The sequence below is a fragment of the Fusarium phalaenopsidis genome, assembly GCF_050370095.1.
Source record: "Fusarium phalaenopsidis strain FUZ10S chromosome Unknown contig_32286, whole genome shotgun sequence".
Classification (NCBI taxonomy): Eukaryota; Fungi; Ascomycota; class Sordariomycetes; order Hypocreales; family Nectriaceae; genus Fusarium; species Fusarium phalaenopsidis.
Window position 1 is genome coordinate 959,595 of NW_028145413.1, and position 17,987 is coordinate 977,581.

Genomic DNA, 17,987 nt, shown 5'->3' on the forward strand with positions numbered 1-17,987 from the left:
TGTACCATCCTTGATCTCTCTTTAACGGCACCTCGGTAGTTCAACATGTGAGTCAACTCGTTTCTTGACCCATCAATGAATGATTAAGAGAAAAGACCGATCGCTCATCAATCGCCTTGAATACCAAGAATGCCCCCTCTTCATCATCGCCCGGCCCGATAGAGCGGACCCGAGCGGCCTCGTCCGCTCATGTCCGCTCGATGCCGCTCCTAGGGCTACACTCGATCCGCTCGCCTCAACGATACGTTTTACTCTCGATGAAGTCACTAGCTTCGTAGAGTGACGTGGTATGAGCGAATTTTGAGTAGCAAATCTTGCGAACCCTCAAGAATTGATGCGCTTGTCCACAGCGGAAGCAGAGGCGGATGCGGAGGAGGGCGGCCGCGGCGTGATGGCTCCAACTTGACGAATGGCTTGGAAACGTATGATGTAGGAATACTATCGAGAAGCCTGGGTTTATAATAGCCGGCGTGACTCAATGTTTATGAGTGAAAGCACTCTTGGATCGTCTAGTCCCCCATCCACACAAAGAGCCCAGCACTATCAATCACCAGCGGAGTCACTCAAACACTCGGCATCCACGTCCCAAAACATGGCGCCCAATACCCCAAGCAACAAGACTTGGTTCGTCACCGGGGCTTCATCTGGCCTAGGTCTTGAGATGGCTCTCTCTGCCCTCCGCGCCGGCCACAGGGTCATAGGCACAGGCCGCAACACCCAGAAAGTCGCCCTCGACAACCCGGAGTTTGAGCAACTCGGCGGCGAATGGCTACAGCTGGACATATCCAGTCCGGATGCTGAGGAAATTGTCAAGAAGCTCGTTGCTCGCGAGGAACAACTCAACCAGCATGAGCCGACACATTGGGTGCTGGTCAACAACGCTGGGAACACCCTGCTCGGGACTGTTGAAGACATGAGCGATGAGCAGATCTCGCAATATTTGCAGACCAACTTATTCGGCCTCATTCGAATCTGGAGAGCCTTGATACCCGCCATGCGCCGCCATCGGAATGGCACCCTGATCTCCATCTCTTCCATCTGGGGCTTCGTCAGCAAGCCTGAGCACATGATGTACAGTGCTGTCAAAGCGACCGCAGAATCTCTGACAGAGTCCTATGCTCAGCTGCTTGCGCCTTTTGGCATCAGGACGATGATCATTGAGCCCGGAGGATTCAGGACAAAGTTCCCTGGAAACCACCTCAAGCCAGACGGTGGCATCACGGAAGATTACAGAACGAAGATGGAAGAGTGGAATGGTATTATTGATGTGGCGGCAAAGGATCCAACCATGGTGAATGGTGACCCAAAGCTGTTTGGCTTGAGAGTTGTTGACGCCGTTGAAGGGCGAGCATTGTTCGAGGGAATATGGGCTGGAAATGGCACAGACAAAGCATTACGAGTTCAGCTGGGATCTGACTGCTACGGGCTGTATGGCGAAAGAATGGAGCAGCTGAACCAAGCGTATGCTAGGATGGCACGTATTGCAAGCTCAACCGATGTAGAAAGCTGAAGATAGATTCGATGGAACGGATTTTCGGTTGACTCCATGACCGTGCACCTCAATGTCCATCGCAATGCATTGGGATTCGAAATGTAGACATGTTTAGAACGTTGATGTGGAGCTAGAGACGTCTGCATCTTGGTCAACGAGTTTGAGGACTTCTTCTTGCTCGAGTAACGAGATGTACTGGCCTGCATGGCATTAGCAACAATACCCTTGATGATTGATCCAGTTCATACTTACTTGAAAGTCTCCAATGCTCCGACATACCACGAAGTCCACCGATAATATCCTCCAGCGCATCGTACATGATTTGCTCGTGATTCTCTTTGATGAACCACGCGCACTCTGTTGCGGCGTGATAGAGAAACCGGGCGACAAATGGACACCCTCCCGTATCTCGCGCTACTAGACGGGCTGTAGAAGATGCTATCGCTCTAATACCTTCCAATCCGACCTTTTGTAGCTCCGTCTCTAGAGCAATAGGTCCGTTTGTGGAGAGTCCCAAAGGTTCGTTGCAGGCGTACTGGTTGTACAATACGAGCCTGGCAGAGCAGCACAAGGCGAGTGCCGGGAATGTGGAAGGCTCCAACGTTTGTGATTGTGTTCCATCGCTTGAAGAGCCCTCAATAGACAGATGAAGGGCTGATAGAGCCTGGTGAAGATGCTGTGCTTCTGGAAGTAGCTCTGTGATATCTTGTGATAATGCCCTGGCCTTCGTGTGGCGCATGACCTTGCTGAGCATATGAGCAGCCTGGCAAGTCTGTGCGAATGAACCAACATTTGTAACCGAACTGAAAGACTTTGTGTACAGCGGCTCGCTGGGCACGACAGTCCCGTTGTCCCAGTCGACGTCATTGACGGGGAGTAGCTCACTCTGACATGGCTCTGGCGTCGCAGGTGGTAAAGAACTATCGATGTTGACAAACCTATCAAGAGTTAGAAAGACATAATGTGTTGAAACTCCTCTTGTGAGGACCTAGAGATTACATGGTCTTACCTGTCTAGTATGAATATCGCCCACCACGTCCTACGTTGCTCTTCTCTAAGGGTCCAAGTTTCAGCGGGCTTGAATAGTTGTTGAGCAGCCTTTCTATCATGAAAACCCATCAACATCCCGAGTCTGGCTGCGCGACTGAGAGTAAGGAATGTAGCAGGGTATATGGCGTGAGAGAGCTCATAGACGGCTAGAAGTACTAAAGACTGTAGTAGGCGCAGAGAGACAAAGCCTCCCGTCTCAGCTGCGGAGCATAAAGATCTTGCAACTGCATATAGGGGAAGCTCTTTTGGCGGATGTTCGGTATCCATTATGCAAAGTTTGATGCAGAGGACGAGTAGCATGAGGCAGGCATCGTCGGGCGACTGAGCATTAAGCTCAAAGATCAGTCGCTTTCTGCTAATCATAGGGAGCCACGTGTGAACAGTCGAAAAGTAGATAGACAAACTCTCCATGGAGTTGTGACCAAGGTATTCCGAGCATATCTGGGGTAGAGAGGACTGTGTGCTTTGGGCCAGAGCATTCTCTCGAAGGGGTGCAAAGAGGTCATTGTCCAGGAAGAAAGGGAGAGGGAAGTTGTTCGTCGGACATCGAATAGATGAGAAGACGTCGAGAGTTGGAGATCTGGAGGCCTCGGGAGGAGAGATGCTGTTCACGTTGAGTAGTTGCTCGAGATGGCGCAGTCTATCATCCACGGCGGTGTTGGTGATGGTGTTTGGGATGGCCCCTTCAGGGTATTCACACAACTTGTGAAGACGGATGCACTGATTGCGTTAGCAATAATAAAGCACAAAGTTATTGCTTACACACTAAAGAACACGAAGGCAAGTCTTTTGTGCATCTTCTCTTCAGGCGCCTGTGTAACGTTAGATGTCATTGCTGAATCTCCCCACACTCACGCCAGGGCTGATACCGACAGGCACGACACGCCTGATGGGCCTTTTCTAGAGGCATCGGGCGCGGTGCTGAGGACTGGCACGAGTATAAGCAAAGCAACTTTTGTGAGACGACTTTTATTGTTTGTAGTTGTCAGGAAGAAGCGGGGAGGTTGAAAGTGCACAGCTAAATGATGACCAAGACGGTGAGACGTTCTAACCAGAATATGCATCAATCCGTATATCTACCAACGACAGCAACAAAGCAATATAGACAACGGGATTTTTTGGTGTCTAGTTTGATGGGTCATGATATTACAGCTCTTCCATTCGGTGAGGACTTTGCACAAGTGCCTCCCATAGTTCCTAATGACATGGTGTTAGTTGAGTGATGGGACATGCAGGAGAAACCATGTGCATACCCAATTGTCAATGTCCGGACAATTCAGCATGGCCCCAATCTCGGGCATATTTGCATCAAAGGAATTTGTTTGCCCGCCTGTGCTTGTTTGTTGTTGTTGTTGTTGTAAAAGAGCTTCACCTACATGTTAGCCATTTATCTCTCAAACAACCGATCTACTAACCACTGTTTGAAATTTGAGCCTGTAGAGCGTCATTTATGTCTAGGGGTGTTGGGAGCTGCGTATTCTCCTGAACGCTTGGGTTCGTCGAGACCTTATCCAGCATGACTGAAAGCATATCGAAAGCCTGTCGCGCCTCGTTAGAGCCCACCTTGAGTGCTTCCCAGAAGCGGCGAGAGCTCTCCAATGCTTCAACCATGACTTCCCGACTAAACTTTAAAAAGCCTTGTTGATCCTCTGGCCCTGGGGGGTTGGAGTGCTCGCTGGATCGGGAGCTGAGCTCAAGGCAGATGATCATCGACGCCAAGGAAAAGTCGTGTCGTTCCAAGGAAGACACAAACCATCTATCCCTGTACAGCCGCCCTCCGACTTGAATCTCCTTGGAGATATTGGCTTGATGTGTTAGGAGCGCCATGGCTGCCTCGACGCAGGAAGTCCTCGAGTAATTGTAGGCAGGATCTTGGTAGGCCTTGGCCATATGGTGGCGGTGCAGCATGCACCGCGACTTTTGGAACAATAGCTCCATATTGTATCGTCGGATCAGGACGTAGGGGGCCACGGTGATGGAGTCTTCCGGGTTCGTCATCTGGAACTTGGGAGGCATGGCTCGCTGCGCACTATGAAGTCTCTGGTCTAGTGCCATGATTTCGTCGTATGCTTCTGTCCTCCCTAGAGAAACCTGGTTGAATATTATCCGGAAGATGGAGGATGGCTTTACTTTTGTGATCGTGTACAACACGGGAGTCATTTGCGTCTCGGGTCGCGGGGGTGGAAGCTGCGCTGAATCAGGGCCAAAATCTTCGTCGAGAAGGTTACTCGGAGGTCGTGTATCGCACTGATGCTCTTGTATCAAACAAGGCAGTCCAAGCTGACATGAGGTCAAAATATCAAGCTGCAAGACTAGTGCCCATGTTCGACGTCGCATCTCGCCTTGAAAGGGCGTGATACGAGAGTGCTTGTCAGGGTCACGATGATATCCCATCCGCATGGCCAAGCGGATAGCGACACCTGCTAGAATCCACACGCCTAGATGGGCGTCTCGACGCCGTATGAATTCGCCCTGGATGTTGAACAGAAGAGCCTCCAAGGAGTAGGTGCCAGGGGCAGTCGAGTATTTGGACAACAACAGACACTCGGCGGAACGGCGGTGGAACGATTCCATGAGATCCTTGGGATTCCCCAAATCTCCGGGCAAGTCGTCTTGAACCCGCATGTATAAAAACACCCCCATTTCCATGACGCCAAAGAGTATGGCAACCCACTGAAGGGAAGCGTCTTTTGGATCGAGCCAGAACTGCTTATACTGGATATTCTTAGCACAAGTGTAGACGGTCGAGGAGACTTTGTACCTCTTGCTCAAAAGTTGGCGCGTGAAAGACAACTTGACCAAAGTTAGTTCATGGCCAACTTGCATACTTTCCCCTGTCCACTCACTGGTTGATGGTTCTGTGGAGTTGAAGTAACGAGAAACAAGCCTATCGACTACATCCTTTGGTGGGATGTCGGCCATGATAGTTTCGATATTTGATATTTGCCCTACGCCTTCAAGGAGCATGGGTCCATGGCTTTGGCTCTGGTCTTGGTCGTCTGTCTGTGCAGCTGCTTCGCCCCGATCGAGATGCTCTCTGATTTTCTCGACCTAACGAATGTAAGTAAATCGCCTTCGTTAGAAAATTAATGGGGCAAAAAAGATCAGTAAATCTATCACCTCGGTGCATATTGCTGTCCAATGGCTGCCCGAGACGTAAATCATCTCAGTGTTGCTCGACACCATCCGACCAGGCTTGACCTCGAGCTCCCCACTAGGAGAAGAACCCGAGGCCAGGTATTGAGGAGAGGTTCCACTAGGAAGAGTATCTTCTGAACTAGCAAAGTCACCAGAAGTCTGGGAATTCGTAGCGCGGCGCTTATCGGGCATCTGGGAGACGATGTTTCCGAGAAGCTGCTCGAGCTGGCGTACGCGAGCATCCAACTGTTGATTCACTTGAACCGCATCGCGCCTTTGGGCGACGGGTGCCCTTCCTCTGGGCCATGGGGGATATACGCAGCTGACGTTTCTGGTGACGCAGTTGCTACATGGTTCGTCTCGGTTACATTTCAGCCTAGGATCTGGTTAGGAAGCCCGAGACGTTGGTGGGAGGGGAACTTACTTTCTCTGTCGGCAAGATGAGCAAGACAGAATGCCTCGGGCTGGCTGCATTTTACTTGAAGCCGGGGTCTTCCGTCTGAGGTTGGAATGTTGCCAACACTACCACCACAGAAGAATGGCAGTGCTAATCTGACTCGCGATGATATGAACGCGTACTCCATAGCGACGCTGACGGTCACGTGATGCATCTTCAATGATGAATTGTTTGCCAAGAAATCGACAATTCAGTCAGTGTCACACTTGGAAGAGAACCGTTGATCACTTGTAGCAAGAGTGGGCTCCGTCGTATATCGCCTCATGTTGATAGAAAGAAAAATTTATCAAGGCCAACCGAGTACGAGCAAATCTAGCAACACTAACTAGCTTCAGAACTTAGATAATTAACTACAACAAATGCAATGCTCCCCGTCTATCATACAACATTTTCCGAAAACTTAAACAGAATACTTGGGCAAGTCCTCGATAGCGAACCCGTGCCTCTTGAGCTGGCTGCTAGCCAACTGCCACAGCTTCTCCACCGCCTCATCGTCGTTCAACCACCTGTTGGCTCGAGGATCGACCTTGCCGAAAGGAATTAGGTAAAGGCCAGCTGCCGAAACGGCCCTGGGACTCGTTGCACAGAACAGTGAGGTTCGTGCGCCGTCGAGGGGAGTTGACGTGGGAGCAATCTTCACGGCCGTGCGAGTCAGGATTCCGAGGAAACTGGAGTCATGGCTCTGTAGGTTCGACTTGATGATGCCAGGATGCACCGAGAAGGCCATAATGCCGCTCGGTCGGTAGCGGTCGGTGATTGCCTTGGCGGCGATGATACTGGCCTGCTTGCAGTGGCCGTATCTCCTCCTGATTCAACAATCAGAAAAATCCATATTGGTAGCATGGTTCGAGAGCTTTACTTACCATGGCGCTGTTGCACCCGTCAGGCTCGTCATGTTGGGGTCGTCGTAGTTGATGCTCTTTGGCCCCATGAGGAATGCACCATCACTGGCGACATTGACCACTCGGACACGGTTCATGTTGCCGCTAGCCTGGACTGCAGCGAGTAGAACTGGCAGCAGGGACAGGGTGAGAGCGTGGTGAGAAAGGAAGCAAGTCTGCCACTGGATCTCGAAGCCGTCCTTGGTCAACTCATATGGGCATGCCATGATCTAGAGGCGGGCTTGTTAGCGACGATCAGCAAACATGTACTATAGGGACTTACACCGGCATTGTTGATCAAAAGATCCAGTCGAGGCTCTTTGCTCATGAACTCTGCTGCAGTGGCCTTGACGCTCTGGAGATCTTGCAGATCCAGCTTGAGGAAGTGAAGGTCTAGAGGGCCTGCGTCATGCTTCATATCGGAGATGGCCTTGTTGACTCGATCCTGCGATCGGCTGGCAATGTAGACTCGAGCGCCGCGCTTGGCGAGCTGTAGAGTTGTCTCATAGCCGATACCAGAGTTACCTTGGGTGAGTTAGTTAGATAAGAAATGGTTAAAGGAGAGGGTTTTCGTACCGCCTGTGACGATGGCCACGTAGCCATGTAGGCTTGGGATCTCGCTGATGTGGAACTCTTCCGTCTTGTTGTTGTTGCAGGACATGGTGAATATGGGAAGATTGTCTGTGATTGGTGGAGGAAGTTGTGGTAGGTGATGGAGTCTTGGTGATGGGTATTGGTGATTACTGATGAAGCTAAGTGTGTTGAATTGATCTGGGATTGAAAGAATTGAGGTGTACGATGCATCTTTTATAATAGTTGAAGGAGAAAGAAAAGGGCTGTGCTTGTCGACGCTGATGATCGACACTCCGGACTTGTCCGCGGACATCTCCATGGTGGCCCGTACCCGTTGCGTGTACTCCACACCACGCCAAGCCCACGAGTATAAGCTGTATATAAGTCGAAACCGATCAGTCTATATTAGACTATATCGACAGCAATACCATTCAAATAATGATTCAAAATTCATCAACTATATTCAACATGAGCAAGGTCGACCTTGAAACTCAGCTTGACCTTAGCAGCCTGGCTGACAGAGGAGTCCTGGCTACAGGCGGCGCTTCAGGTCTTGGCGCTGCCATGGCCAAGGCGTTTGCAAAGGCTGGGTGCGCAACGAAGTGTTCTTTAGTTTTGAGGAATGCCGACTAACTCTTCAGATCATACGTTACCATCGCAGATATTCAGCAGGAACTTGGCGAGAAATATGCTGCCGAGTTGACGATTGAGGGTTACAAGTAAGTTGTCCCATCTGGGCGGTGCAACCTGGACTAACCATGGCAGTGTTCAATTCATCCATACCGATGTCACTTCGTGGGCTTCTCAGGTCAAGGCTTTTGAAAGCGCCAGTAATTTCTGCCCGACCCGTACCATCGACATCGTCATCCCCTCGGCTGCCGTATTCAGCGAGACTTTTCTCGACCTTGCAACTCCAGCTGAGGGTGAGCAGCTCTTCGAGCCATCCACTACTGTTTTCGACGTCAACATCACCGGAACGTACTACACTGCAAAGCTCGCGGCTCATTATTTCAGACCGACTCCTGACTCTGAACATGAGGTCTCGCGTCTCAAGAGTCTCATCTTCATGGCATCTCTTGGGGGTTACATCGCCGGCGCTCGATTCACTGCCTATGGAGCCACCAAGTTTGCTGTCCGCGGTATCTGGAAGCATTCACGGGATGACCTAAAGGCACTGGGCATTCGCTCGAATCTGATTGCACCGTGGTTTATTCCTACTCCAATGACGGAGTCCCAGGTTGAGCATCTGAAAGGCAAGATCCAGTTCGCCAAGGTTGACGATGTTGTCGATGCGGCGTTGAGATGTGCTGTTGATCAACGTATTCAAGGTATGTTAATCTAGCTTCTACAGTTGGAAAAAACTAACGTGGAACAGGCCGGGCCATTGCTGTTACCCCTGGTGGAAATGTCGATCTGCGAGATGATCCGGAAGGGTTGGATGCAGGCGTTGAAGTTGGGCAGGTTGTGTCAGGATTGGACAATTTGATTGACGCCGTCTCTACCATGGAGACTTGATCAGCTGTGATGACTACTGAGTAGAGAGTATAGAGCAGTAGAATGTGTGTTTGAATTCATATTGATAATCTTTAAGTATGTTTCTCGTCACTGTTGACCCTGGTGCCTCTAAAGTCAGGATTCACTTTGATACACAATAAATTACAAAAGAAAGCATAGAATGGAAAATTTTTGAGATATTTCAATATGATTAATTCTGAAAAACAAACCAAGCTAAGGAAATCCTGCTTGGTTCGTGCTCAATAACATCACCACTCATCTTGAACTCACCATGAAGGTCATACACTTAAGCGGAAGAGGGCTAACTATCTACAGTAAACAACTAGTTCTCTTAGACGACTAAGAAAAACAAAAATTATTCAAGACATGTTGATCTTGCTGATCAGGGTTAGTATAACAAACAAGCTTCGCAAAGATTGCACAGTGTATTAGCCTTAACTATGTGTGACCGATGGCTCCGCGGCTACCCTAGAACTTAGCAGCACTAAATTTCTAAACTTAACCTAGAACCTGTGAAACTCCTGAATTCACCTCAAAACTAACGAATTAAACTTAGAAGCCGAATCTGACCAAAGTGGCAGTGCTACATCTCATGTAAGACCGGAGAGTTGATGCGTCCGGACCCTACCACGGACATGTCCGCGGGTTGCCCCACTTCTCGGGTCCGGCCACGGATGGCACCAAAATCTCACACGCAAACATCCCAAGGAATGACGATGGTACGGAGTTAGCATCTGTTCTTGCGGGGTAAGAGAATCTTGGTCGGCTTATATCCGTTAAGTATTGACTTTGAGTTTATTCTGCAGCGTCATAAACCCTGGTAGAGGCCGTATGCTCAGCTGCCATGTGTTACCTGACAAGGCATCATGGCTCGGACTGAACAAAGCTTTGACTATATAATCGTGGGAGGAGGAACTGCAGGCAGGTACGCAAGAAAGCTTTCTTGAGCATGAACTAATACGATAAAGGCTGCGTGCTTGCTAGTCGCATATCAAAGGCTCTCCCAAACGTGTCCCTGCTCGTCATCGAGCGCGGCGTGGCTCAGGATGATCGAGTTACTCCAGCCCTAGGCTTCGCGCCAGGTTTTGGATCCGGCATAGAGACCAATCTTGTATCAACTCCTCAACCAGCGTTCGAGGGTCTGGCGGTGTCTCAAACCTCGGGGTTGATCCTGGGAGGTTCGTCTGCCGTCAACTATGAGACATGGACTAGGGGTGCTTCAGTTGATTTGTGCGTCTGCGTGCGTCTTTTTAGAAGGATTCAATACTAACTTCCTCATAGTGATCAGTGGGCGGAGATTGCTGGAGACAGACGCTGGTCTTGGGAAGGGATGCTGCCGTACTTCAAGGATAATGAAACCTTCATCCCGTCAGCGACCCAGAAAAGCTTGCAGGAGGAGAATGAGGATCTTCATGGCACCGATGGACCTATCATGGTGAGTCCGTCAAAGTGAGAAGTTATCAACCAGTGGCTGATTTCGATAGGTCTCTCACCCAAGCACCTCTGGTAAACCTCGAGATTACCCCCTCCGGCAGGACATGGCCCGCTTTCACCAGGCCCTGGGCGCAAAATTGATCCCTGAGAACAATGCTGGTAGTGTTATCGGTTACACAGAGGTTGCACAGTCGAACTTTGATGGTCAGAGACAATTCGCCGCCAAGGCTTACCCATTCGGTCCCAATGTCACTGTTTGGACTGAAAGTGAAGTACATCACATCGATGTCGGGGAGCGGCGTGTGTCACGAGTCATTGGAATACGATATTCAGGTGATGGACCAGATCGAATGGCTTCTGAGTTCCGAGTATCAGCTGGTGTTGAAGTCATTCTCTCCGCCGGGGCCCTGTTCTCTCCAAAGTTGCTCATGTTAAGGTAAGTCGAAGACTACCACGCCCGATATGTTCAGGACTAAGAATACAAGTGGCATTGGGCCAAAGGAAGAGCTGAATAAGCATGGTATCCCTGTCAAAGTTGATCTCCCCGCTGGAAAGAATCTATCAGATCATCCTTGCGTTTCCAGCAAGTGGACTGTAAACAAGAAGGACGCAAGCATTGGGGTTGGCTCAATGGTGACCGAGAGTTGCGATTGGACTGCTGGACCACCGATGGACTGGATCGCTTTTCATCAAGCAAAAGGCTTGACGCTGGAGGCAGCCTCCCAGCATCTGACAGCTGACGAGAAGAAATATTACTTGTCCGAGGGCAAGGCGCACTGGGAGTGCTTCACAATGTGAGTTTCCCGCTCAAGAAAGCCTGAAGCTACTAACTTTGTCGTTAGGTACGGGCCTTTCGACACTTCTGAACGCCCGATAAAGGCCGACCCTCCAGCAGGAGAGTCCATCGTGAGCGTCTTCAACGTACTGGTTTCTCCATTGTCCAGAGGGTCAGTGAAGCTCAAGTCGAGTGACCCCTCCGACCCGCCGGTTGTAGACCCGGGACTTCTCACTTCGCCGACTGACAAAGAGATTCTATACGACGCCGTACGCTCAACCACGATCACAATGAAGAATCTCGAGAGCCTAGACGCAGTCGAGTACACCGTGGATGAGGCTCTTCGAGATGACTTGTCAGATGCGGCTGTCGCAGAAAGGGTGAAGCAGGGAGGAAGCACAGTCTTTCACTATTCCGGTACTTGCGCCATGGGCACCGTGGTTGATGCCGAATGTCGGGTCAAGGGTGTTGAAGGCTTGAGAGTTGTCGATGCTAGCGTTTTCCCCATACCGCTGGGCGCTCACTACCAGGCCGCTACATATGCACTTGCTGAACAAGTCGCGGACATGATGGTAGGCAATGTGCACAATGGGTAGGATCGGCGATACACTCACAGATATGGCACATAAATAGCCATGATGCATTTGTATTCTCATCTTGACTCGCCCATCACTTGCTAGCCAGAACAACCCAAGACTCAAACTTGACACCACCATATGCATCAATCTCCTTCTGAATCGCCTTGTCAACAGCCTCGGGCCACCTGCTAACCTCCTCATCCGTCCATCCAGCGCGAGCGGGGCGCGTAAAATCGCTCAGGATAAACTTTTTCAGACCATCGTCCAACTCAGGGCCCTTGACAATAATAGTCCACTGCGACAGTTGCATCTTGGAAGGGTCAAATCCTGCCTCGGCGGAGATCTTCTGTAGGTACCCTTCTTCAAAGAACTGGGGATTGGGGACCTTCATTGGGGGGAAGTCCGGCCGCACGAGAGCTTGAGCCGCGTGGATGACCTCGCCAGCGCCGAAACGCTTCCACACAAGAAGGGCCGCCAGACCGGGCGACTTCAAGGTGCGGTGGATCTCCTTGAGACCCTTGAGGGGGTCTGCAAAGGTAAAGGCGCTAAAGTTTAGGATGCTGTGCGTGAAGTGATCGTCGGGGATGCCCTCCAAGTTTTGCGAGTCCAGCACCCGAGTCTCGATCGTGGGCCAGGAAGTAAATGAGTCCTTGGCGGCCTGAACCATTGGGGGCACATTGTCGGTGACTAGGATGTGAGGCAGGTCACCAGAGGGGAGTCTATCGACGAGGACAGAGGTGGCTGTTCCGGGGCCGGCGGCATTGTCGTGAACTACCGAATCCTTGGTGATGGGCTCGATGGCGTGAAAGTCATTAAAAACCTGGTTAAACGCGGTGCGCGTGCTGTTGCCGGTTTGCTGAGCATAGTTTGCGGCGAGGGCTGAGAAATACTCGGGGAACGGCAGACTCTTGCTCTGAGACTTGGAGATGTTGTCCTGATTAGAAGCCATTATTAATGTTGTATGTTGCAGTGTTGGTGAAGTTGTGTTTGTCTCGGAATAAAGAGGAACTGAGCTGACAGGTTGTATTTATGCCGTCAGATTCAACGTGACATAAGCACTACGCAACATATCAGCTTTGTTAGGCTAAAACAGGTCCGCTTCCGATAGGTCATGTCGACATAAATAGGGTCTTGTAAATAAGCATATTGTTATCATACGCGCGTTGAACTGACTGCCTATTCTGACCAGGATCTGCGCTTCCCAACCTCAACTATCTATCCGAGTTACATAACAAGCTTGAATTAAGCGACGTGATTTATGCTTGTTAGATCTTATCATCAGAAACCCGCTTTTCAGTTGCTGCGACCGCGTTCTTGGCATCCAGGTCACCACTCTCCGAAGCCGCCAGTGAGTCGGATGAACGAGGGATGGGCTTCATGTTGCGGCGCTGTTTCCAAGACAAGCCTTCCGTATCAAAGATGACTGCAATCTCCTCAAGTGTAAAGCCCTTGGTTTCGACGAAAAAGTACCAGACAACAACCAACTAGTCACGGCGTCAGCAACAGTCCCTCAAACCGGGGTTAAGAGTCTTACCTCCAGGAACGTGTAGACAATGTAAGCGATGTAGTATTTCCACCCGACATTCTGCAGACCAATTGGGTTGACAAAAGTACCAAAGAAGCCAAAGGCGTGCATGATGCCGGTCTGAAAAGTGACGCCGCGGGCTCGAATATCGTATGACAGGATCTCGGCTGGGTAAGCCCACAGAGGAGTCCAGCCGATATCGTAAGCGCCGTTGCTGAGAAAGATGGCGACTAGGACACCAATGGCATATCCAGAAGTTCCATGCGTGGTAAAGACTGTAAACCAGTTAATCCATGTGAAGAGAAGGAAACGGTTGAGGGTGAACATACGCGCAGCAAATGTAGTCCAGAGAATAAAGGCAAGAAACATTCCAGCCGTTGATGCAATAAACAGCTTTCGTCTGCCGACCCTCTCCACAAACAAGGCTGCGATACTGGCGAGAACAAAGTTGTAGATGGAAAGGCAGCCGTTGATGGTCACTTGGGTTGTCGTGTTGGTGATGCCTATGCTTAGGAGGACAGAATGTAGATAGTATTGCACAAGGCCATTTCCCGAAATCTGGTAGACAAAACATTAGACAAAGCCATGATTTCTTTTTTCGTTGAAAACCTACTTCAATGAAAAGACCAGCAAAGAAGACAATAATCAGGCGTCGCCGGTTGCCTGCAGTTCGCACAAGGTCCAACCACCCGGTCTTTGCCTTGACCGAAGCATCACTCTCAATGCTCTCCTTGATCTCAGTGTACTCTAGATCGACCAGGGAACTTCGTTCGTTCCCGTTGGCGTGGTGCCTGACGAGGATATCCCTGGCTTCCTTGCCGCGCCCCTTTGAGATCAACCAACGAGGACTCTCAGGGACAAACCAGATAAGTAGCAGCTGGAGCGCAGCTGGGATTCCTTGCAGCAAACTAGGGATTCTCCAAGACCAAGCGTTGTCGATCTTGTGTGTCCCATAAGTCACCCACGCCGCAATGATGGCACCAAGGTACCAACAAGTTGGATAGTAAGAGATGATGGCACCACGGTGCTTCGGCAGAGCGAGCTCAGCCAAAAGAAGCGGAGCGCCAACAACAGTGAATGCCAATCCAAAGCCAATCAAGAAACGTGAAATGACAAACTGGGGGATCTGCTTGGAAGAAGCCTGAAGGATAGCGCCGACGATGGTCCAGGCAGCTCCAAAGAAGATGGACTTGCGGCGGCCGAATTTGTCGACAACGGGGGTGATGGCTGGAAGGGCAAGCATTGCACCCACAGTTTGGATCGAGTTGAGAAGACCGAGGATCGGGCCCTTGGGGTAGTCGAATTCTGGGCATGTTAGCATGGCGAAAACACGACGTCTCTTCTCGATATAATCACTCACCCTCCTGCCACGAAGGCAACAGTTGAAGACCATTCATGATCATGCCGTCGAATCCTTGATAGGAACTACTAAGGATGACGACTGGAAGCCAGAGGTACAGTGACCGAAGGCCTTTGTCGTGAAGCCATGCTGGGAGGTGCGGCCGAGCCATTGTTGCTTGTGTTGGTTGTTTGTACAAGTTTGGCAGGTGTGAAGTTTGATTGTACTAAATCAGCCTGATTTCAACATATCTTGGATGGAGGTGAAGCTTCTTTTATCTCTGTGTTGTCGTCTCTTGGGTCTATCTCACACTCTGACCTAGTAGATCTCGCTGAGCCTTCCTGGTGGTTTAGCACCATCACGTTTTCTGTGTGGCGTATTGCATTCAACTGGACTATCAAGAACCGAGATGGCACGCTTGTACGCTCTGTGGTTGGCGCAAGAGAAGAGCGTCGGAGTTGCGTGGTCGTCGGACATGGATGGCCGTGAGTGGGTCAGAGGACCACGGAACTCCGTGGTTGCTCGGAGTACCATGGCCATGATAAGGTGAGTTTACTGCTCTTTCTCGGAGAAACCTGGTCATGGCATCATTTGGGCGGCTCTTTAGTTGCTTTTCTGCGTTTCCGGCTCGGTCATCGGAGGACAATGGCTTGCATTTCCCTCCCGATTTCCCTACAAGGAGATACAACTGCTTCTCCCATTCGATAACGCAATTACTGAGAAGCAGAAATCAGTCATTCTGAAACAATTACTCCTCTCAAGGAACTCACGGGCCACGATGCTCGACTTGACGGACTGAAATCAGATAAAACGACATCCTTTCAACACTCAACTCCAAGGTGAGCACTCAGAAATCATGTCCTCGCTCATCTTTCTCCTCAAGAGTAGAGTCCTCTCTTACATTTTCAGCATGCCTTCAGTCTCTTACGAGCCCTACCTCCTTCCAGGATACAAAGACTTGGCCCTGGGTTTCGAGATTCCGTCTCTTGCGTCAGCCAAGATGAACAGCACGCAACAGACTGCTGTCCAGCGACAACAATGCCACCCATCGCCCGGGATATACACTGCCCGCGACCTCGTCAAAGCTGCAGCTCCATTGCTCGACTCAATTGTCCACGCGTTGGGCGAGGACACTGATGGAGAACCATCCTCCAAGGATGTCCTTGTCGACGGCTTGGCTGCTAGCTTGGCCGTCACTGGGCGAGAGTCCACTCTACCATTGTCCTACGGCAAAAGTGACACCTCACGATGCGAAATCGCCAATCAGGCTCAAGTCATTGGCGATGCTCTCGTCGACTACGCAAGATCAACACCTCAAGGAGGTGAAGCAGACCAAAACGTCAGGCTCTACAGTCAGTGTGAAGGTCACCTTTGGACCCCCGCTGTCGCTGCGCTCTTGCTCGGCCCAAGAAGCAACGCTCAGCTCATGCAACTCTACAACGAGTGGCTCCACCGGATGATTCTTCTCCGTGATGCGTTGCTGCCTTTTGAGAACTTTGACCAGGTTCCCCTGGTTATCCCATCGTCGAACAAGCAAGGCATCAGGGACTTTGAAGAGCCTCGAAAGAACTTTCTTCTCCAATGCCTCACTGGAAGAATCTCTCAAGCGGCAATTGTGGATGTGGCCAAAGTCTTCACGGCCAGGAGTCTTGGTTCCGGAGGATATGGTTTTCAGTACTCTCAGGGGCTGGTCATGCCGGCATTCCTATCCTCTTCGCCATCCCTTCATCTTCTTCGACACCACCCTGCACGAATCGACGACTCACAAGTTGATATCTTGTTCGACTATGAGTATCCCGTGTACTTTGACGCTGAGAGGAACGAGCTGCCCAAGGCCGAGGAGAGCTTGCCCCCTGGACAGTGGCCGCCGCCATCTCTTCTCGCTTTAGAACCACAGGTGACGAGGTCTTCCATCGGCGTGCGGGCCGGAAAAGATCCCGCAAGACGTGTTCTGAACATCCAGCTCGGGCTTGGAAATGGCGAGTCTATCACCGTCGACGTCGGTCAAATTGGACGGGGGATTCGGTACGCCTACAGAGCTACATCTGCAGGCAACATTGGGGAAAAGAGAAGCTTGGAACAGAGCCTCTTGCAAGAATCATTACCTATCAACACCAAGAAGAGCAGCATCACTGCGCTTCACATCCACGATGCTGGAGATATCCTACGGGTCCCTGGACTCATCACCCCTGATATCAAAAGCCGCTCAAATGAGCTGCACTTACTCTGGGCCAAGGACCCTCTCATCAGGTTGGCCCTTCTAGGGAAGCTATATCCTGAGAACGTGATACTACTTGACGAAGATGACGACCCTGAGAAAGCATTACACGTGGGCAAGGGCTTTGGTGGAAGGGTGGTTGTCGTTCAGAACAAGCGTCGCAAAATCGCGACTGTAGATGACGCGTAGTTGCTTATAGATAATGTGCATTTCAATCTCAAAACTGTGCCTCTCCAAGACACACGTAAGAAATTGAGGTTTTCGAATCCCCTAAGGGCTTGAATTACACCTCTTACAGAGGGATCTCAGGTCACGGGTGCTAACGAGATGGGATACTGTGATGCAATGCCACCTTTTGAAGATATACAATGAACTAAGCTCATGCTAAAGCCATCTGATCATCCGCGTTGAAGCGAAGAGTACCCAACACCAGCCGGGTATACTGATCCAATCCGTCCCAGCTCAGACTGTTAGCCCGAGATGCTTGCGACAGTGAAGCCAATGTCTCCCCGAGTGTCATCTGCGATACCCCAAGATCAGGGTCTGCCATTAGCAGCCTCTGAGCCTCCCATTCTGTTGCAGACTTTGCCCTCCACAAGGCTGTGGGTGCGGGTAGTGGCAGGTTCGAAACGAGGTTCTCGTCAAGAGATTCGTACAAGTAGGGATCTTGCCTACCAACTCGGCACGACAAGCAGTTAATAATGTTGACCAGCAAAATTGTTCGTCTGATAGTTTCACCCAAAGCCCAAGGTTCCCACCAATTCTGCTCGGAGAGGTTGATGCTTTGTTTGTGAAGTCGAGCGAGGTGTCTTGTCATCTGCCGGGCGTGAGCTTCACCCTATAAGAGGTCTCCAGCAATAGAGCCAAATACCTTTAGTAGCCATGGCTGTTGTAACTGGGCATTTCGGGCCTGCTCAAGACTTGGACCAAAGAAGCTAACGATTTGATAGACACACATTGCGTGCACCGATGCTAGAACCCATACTTCGGATTGCGAGGAGCAGATCCTAGG

At 50.6% G+C, this 17,987-nt stretch overlaps 8 protein-coding genes across 8 annotated transcripts; 4 read left to right on the forward strand and 4 right to left on the reverse strand.

The window, feature by feature from the left end:
* Nucleotides 1-592: 592 nt before the first annotated feature.
* Nucleotides 593-1,510, forward strand: LRP88_02608 (SDR family oxidoreductase; the record flags this gene model as incomplete). Its single annotated transcript, XM_083239252.1, has 1 exon — nucleotides 593-1,510. The coding sequence occupies one exon, from the start codon at nucleotides 593-595 to the stop codon at nucleotides 1,508-1,510; it is 918 nt and encodes a 305-aa protein (XP_083104382.1).
* Nucleotides 1,511-1,603: 93 nt separating this feature from the next.
* On the reverse strand, nucleotides 1,604-5,872 carry LRP88_02609 (fungal specific transcription factor domain-containing protein; the record flags this gene model as incomplete). Its single annotated transcript, XM_083239253.1, has 6 exons — nucleotides 1,604-1,692; nucleotides 1,745-2,430; nucleotides 2,865-3,262; nucleotides 3,693-3,739; nucleotides 3,958-5,257; nucleotides 5,663-5,872. The coding sequence occupies 6 exons, from the start codon at nucleotides 5,870-5,872 to the stop codon at nucleotides 1,604-1,606; spliced, it is 2,730 nt and encodes a 909-aa protein (XP_083104383.1).
* Nucleotides 5,873-6,537: 665 nt separating this feature from the next.
* Nucleotides 6,538-7,679, reverse strand: LRP88_02610 (uncharacterized protein; the record flags this gene model as incomplete). The annotated part of the gene is made up of 4 exons (XM_083239254.1): nucleotides 6,538-6,943; nucleotides 7,001-7,248; nucleotides 7,302-7,543; nucleotides 7,595-7,679. 4 exons carry the CDS (start codon nucleotides 7,677-7,679, stop codon nucleotides 6,538-6,540), a joined length of 981 nt encoding a protein of 326 aa, XP_083104384.1.
* Nucleotides 7,680-8,059: 380 nt separating this feature from the next.
* On the forward strand, nucleotides 8,060-9,106 carry LRP88_02611 (uncharacterized protein; the record flags this gene model as incomplete). The annotated part of the gene is made up of 4 exons (XM_083239255.1): nucleotides 8,060-8,181; nucleotides 8,233-8,289; nucleotides 8,357-8,919; nucleotides 8,967-9,106. The coding sequence occupies 4 exons, from the start codon at nucleotides 8,060-8,062 to the stop codon at nucleotides 9,104-9,106; spliced, it is 882 nt and encodes a 293-aa protein (XP_083104385.1).
* An 866-nt stretch (nucleotides 9,107-9,972) lies between these two features.
* LRP88_02612 (GMC family oxidoreductase) lies at nucleotides 9,973-11,911 on the forward strand (the record flags this gene model as incomplete). Its single annotated transcript, XM_083239256.1, has 6 exons — nucleotides 9,973-10,031; nucleotides 10,091-10,336; nucleotides 10,388-10,541; nucleotides 10,591-10,976; nucleotides 11,026-11,334; nucleotides 11,383-11,911. 6 exons carry the CDS (start codon nucleotides 9,973-9,975, stop codon nucleotides 11,909-11,911), a joined length of 1,683 nt encoding a protein of 560 aa, XP_083104386.1.
* Nucleotides 11,912-11,984: 73 nt separating this feature from the next.
* Nucleotides 11,985-12,842, reverse strand: LRP88_02613 (S-adenosyl-L-methionine-dependent methyltransferase; the record flags this gene model as incomplete). Its single annotated transcript, XM_083239257.1, has 1 exon — nucleotides 11,985-12,842. One exon carries the CDS (start codon nucleotides 12,840-12,842, stop codon nucleotides 11,985-11,987), a length of 858 nt encoding a protein of 285 aa, XP_083104387.1.
* A 316-nt stretch (nucleotides 12,843-13,158) lies between these two features.
* LRP88_02614 (general substrate transporter) lies at nucleotides 13,159-14,929 on the reverse strand (the record flags this gene model as incomplete). Its single annotated transcript, XM_083239258.1, has 4 exons — nucleotides 13,159-13,377; nucleotides 13,428-13,976; nucleotides 14,032-14,723; nucleotides 14,779-14,929. The coding sequence occupies 4 exons, from the start codon at nucleotides 14,927-14,929 to the stop codon at nucleotides 13,159-13,161; spliced, it is 1,611 nt and encodes a 536-aa protein (XP_083104388.1).
* Nucleotides 14,930-15,613: 684 nt separating this feature from the next.
* LRP88_02615 (uncharacterized protein) lies at nucleotides 15,614-17,164 on the forward strand (the record flags this gene model as incomplete). Its single annotated transcript, XM_083239259.1, has 1 exon — nucleotides 15,614-17,164. The coding sequence occupies one exon, from the start codon at nucleotides 15,614-15,616 to the stop codon at nucleotides 17,162-17,164; it is 1,551 nt and encodes a 516-aa protein (XP_083104389.1).
* Between the last annotated feature and the right edge of the window lie 823 nt (nucleotides 17,165-17,987).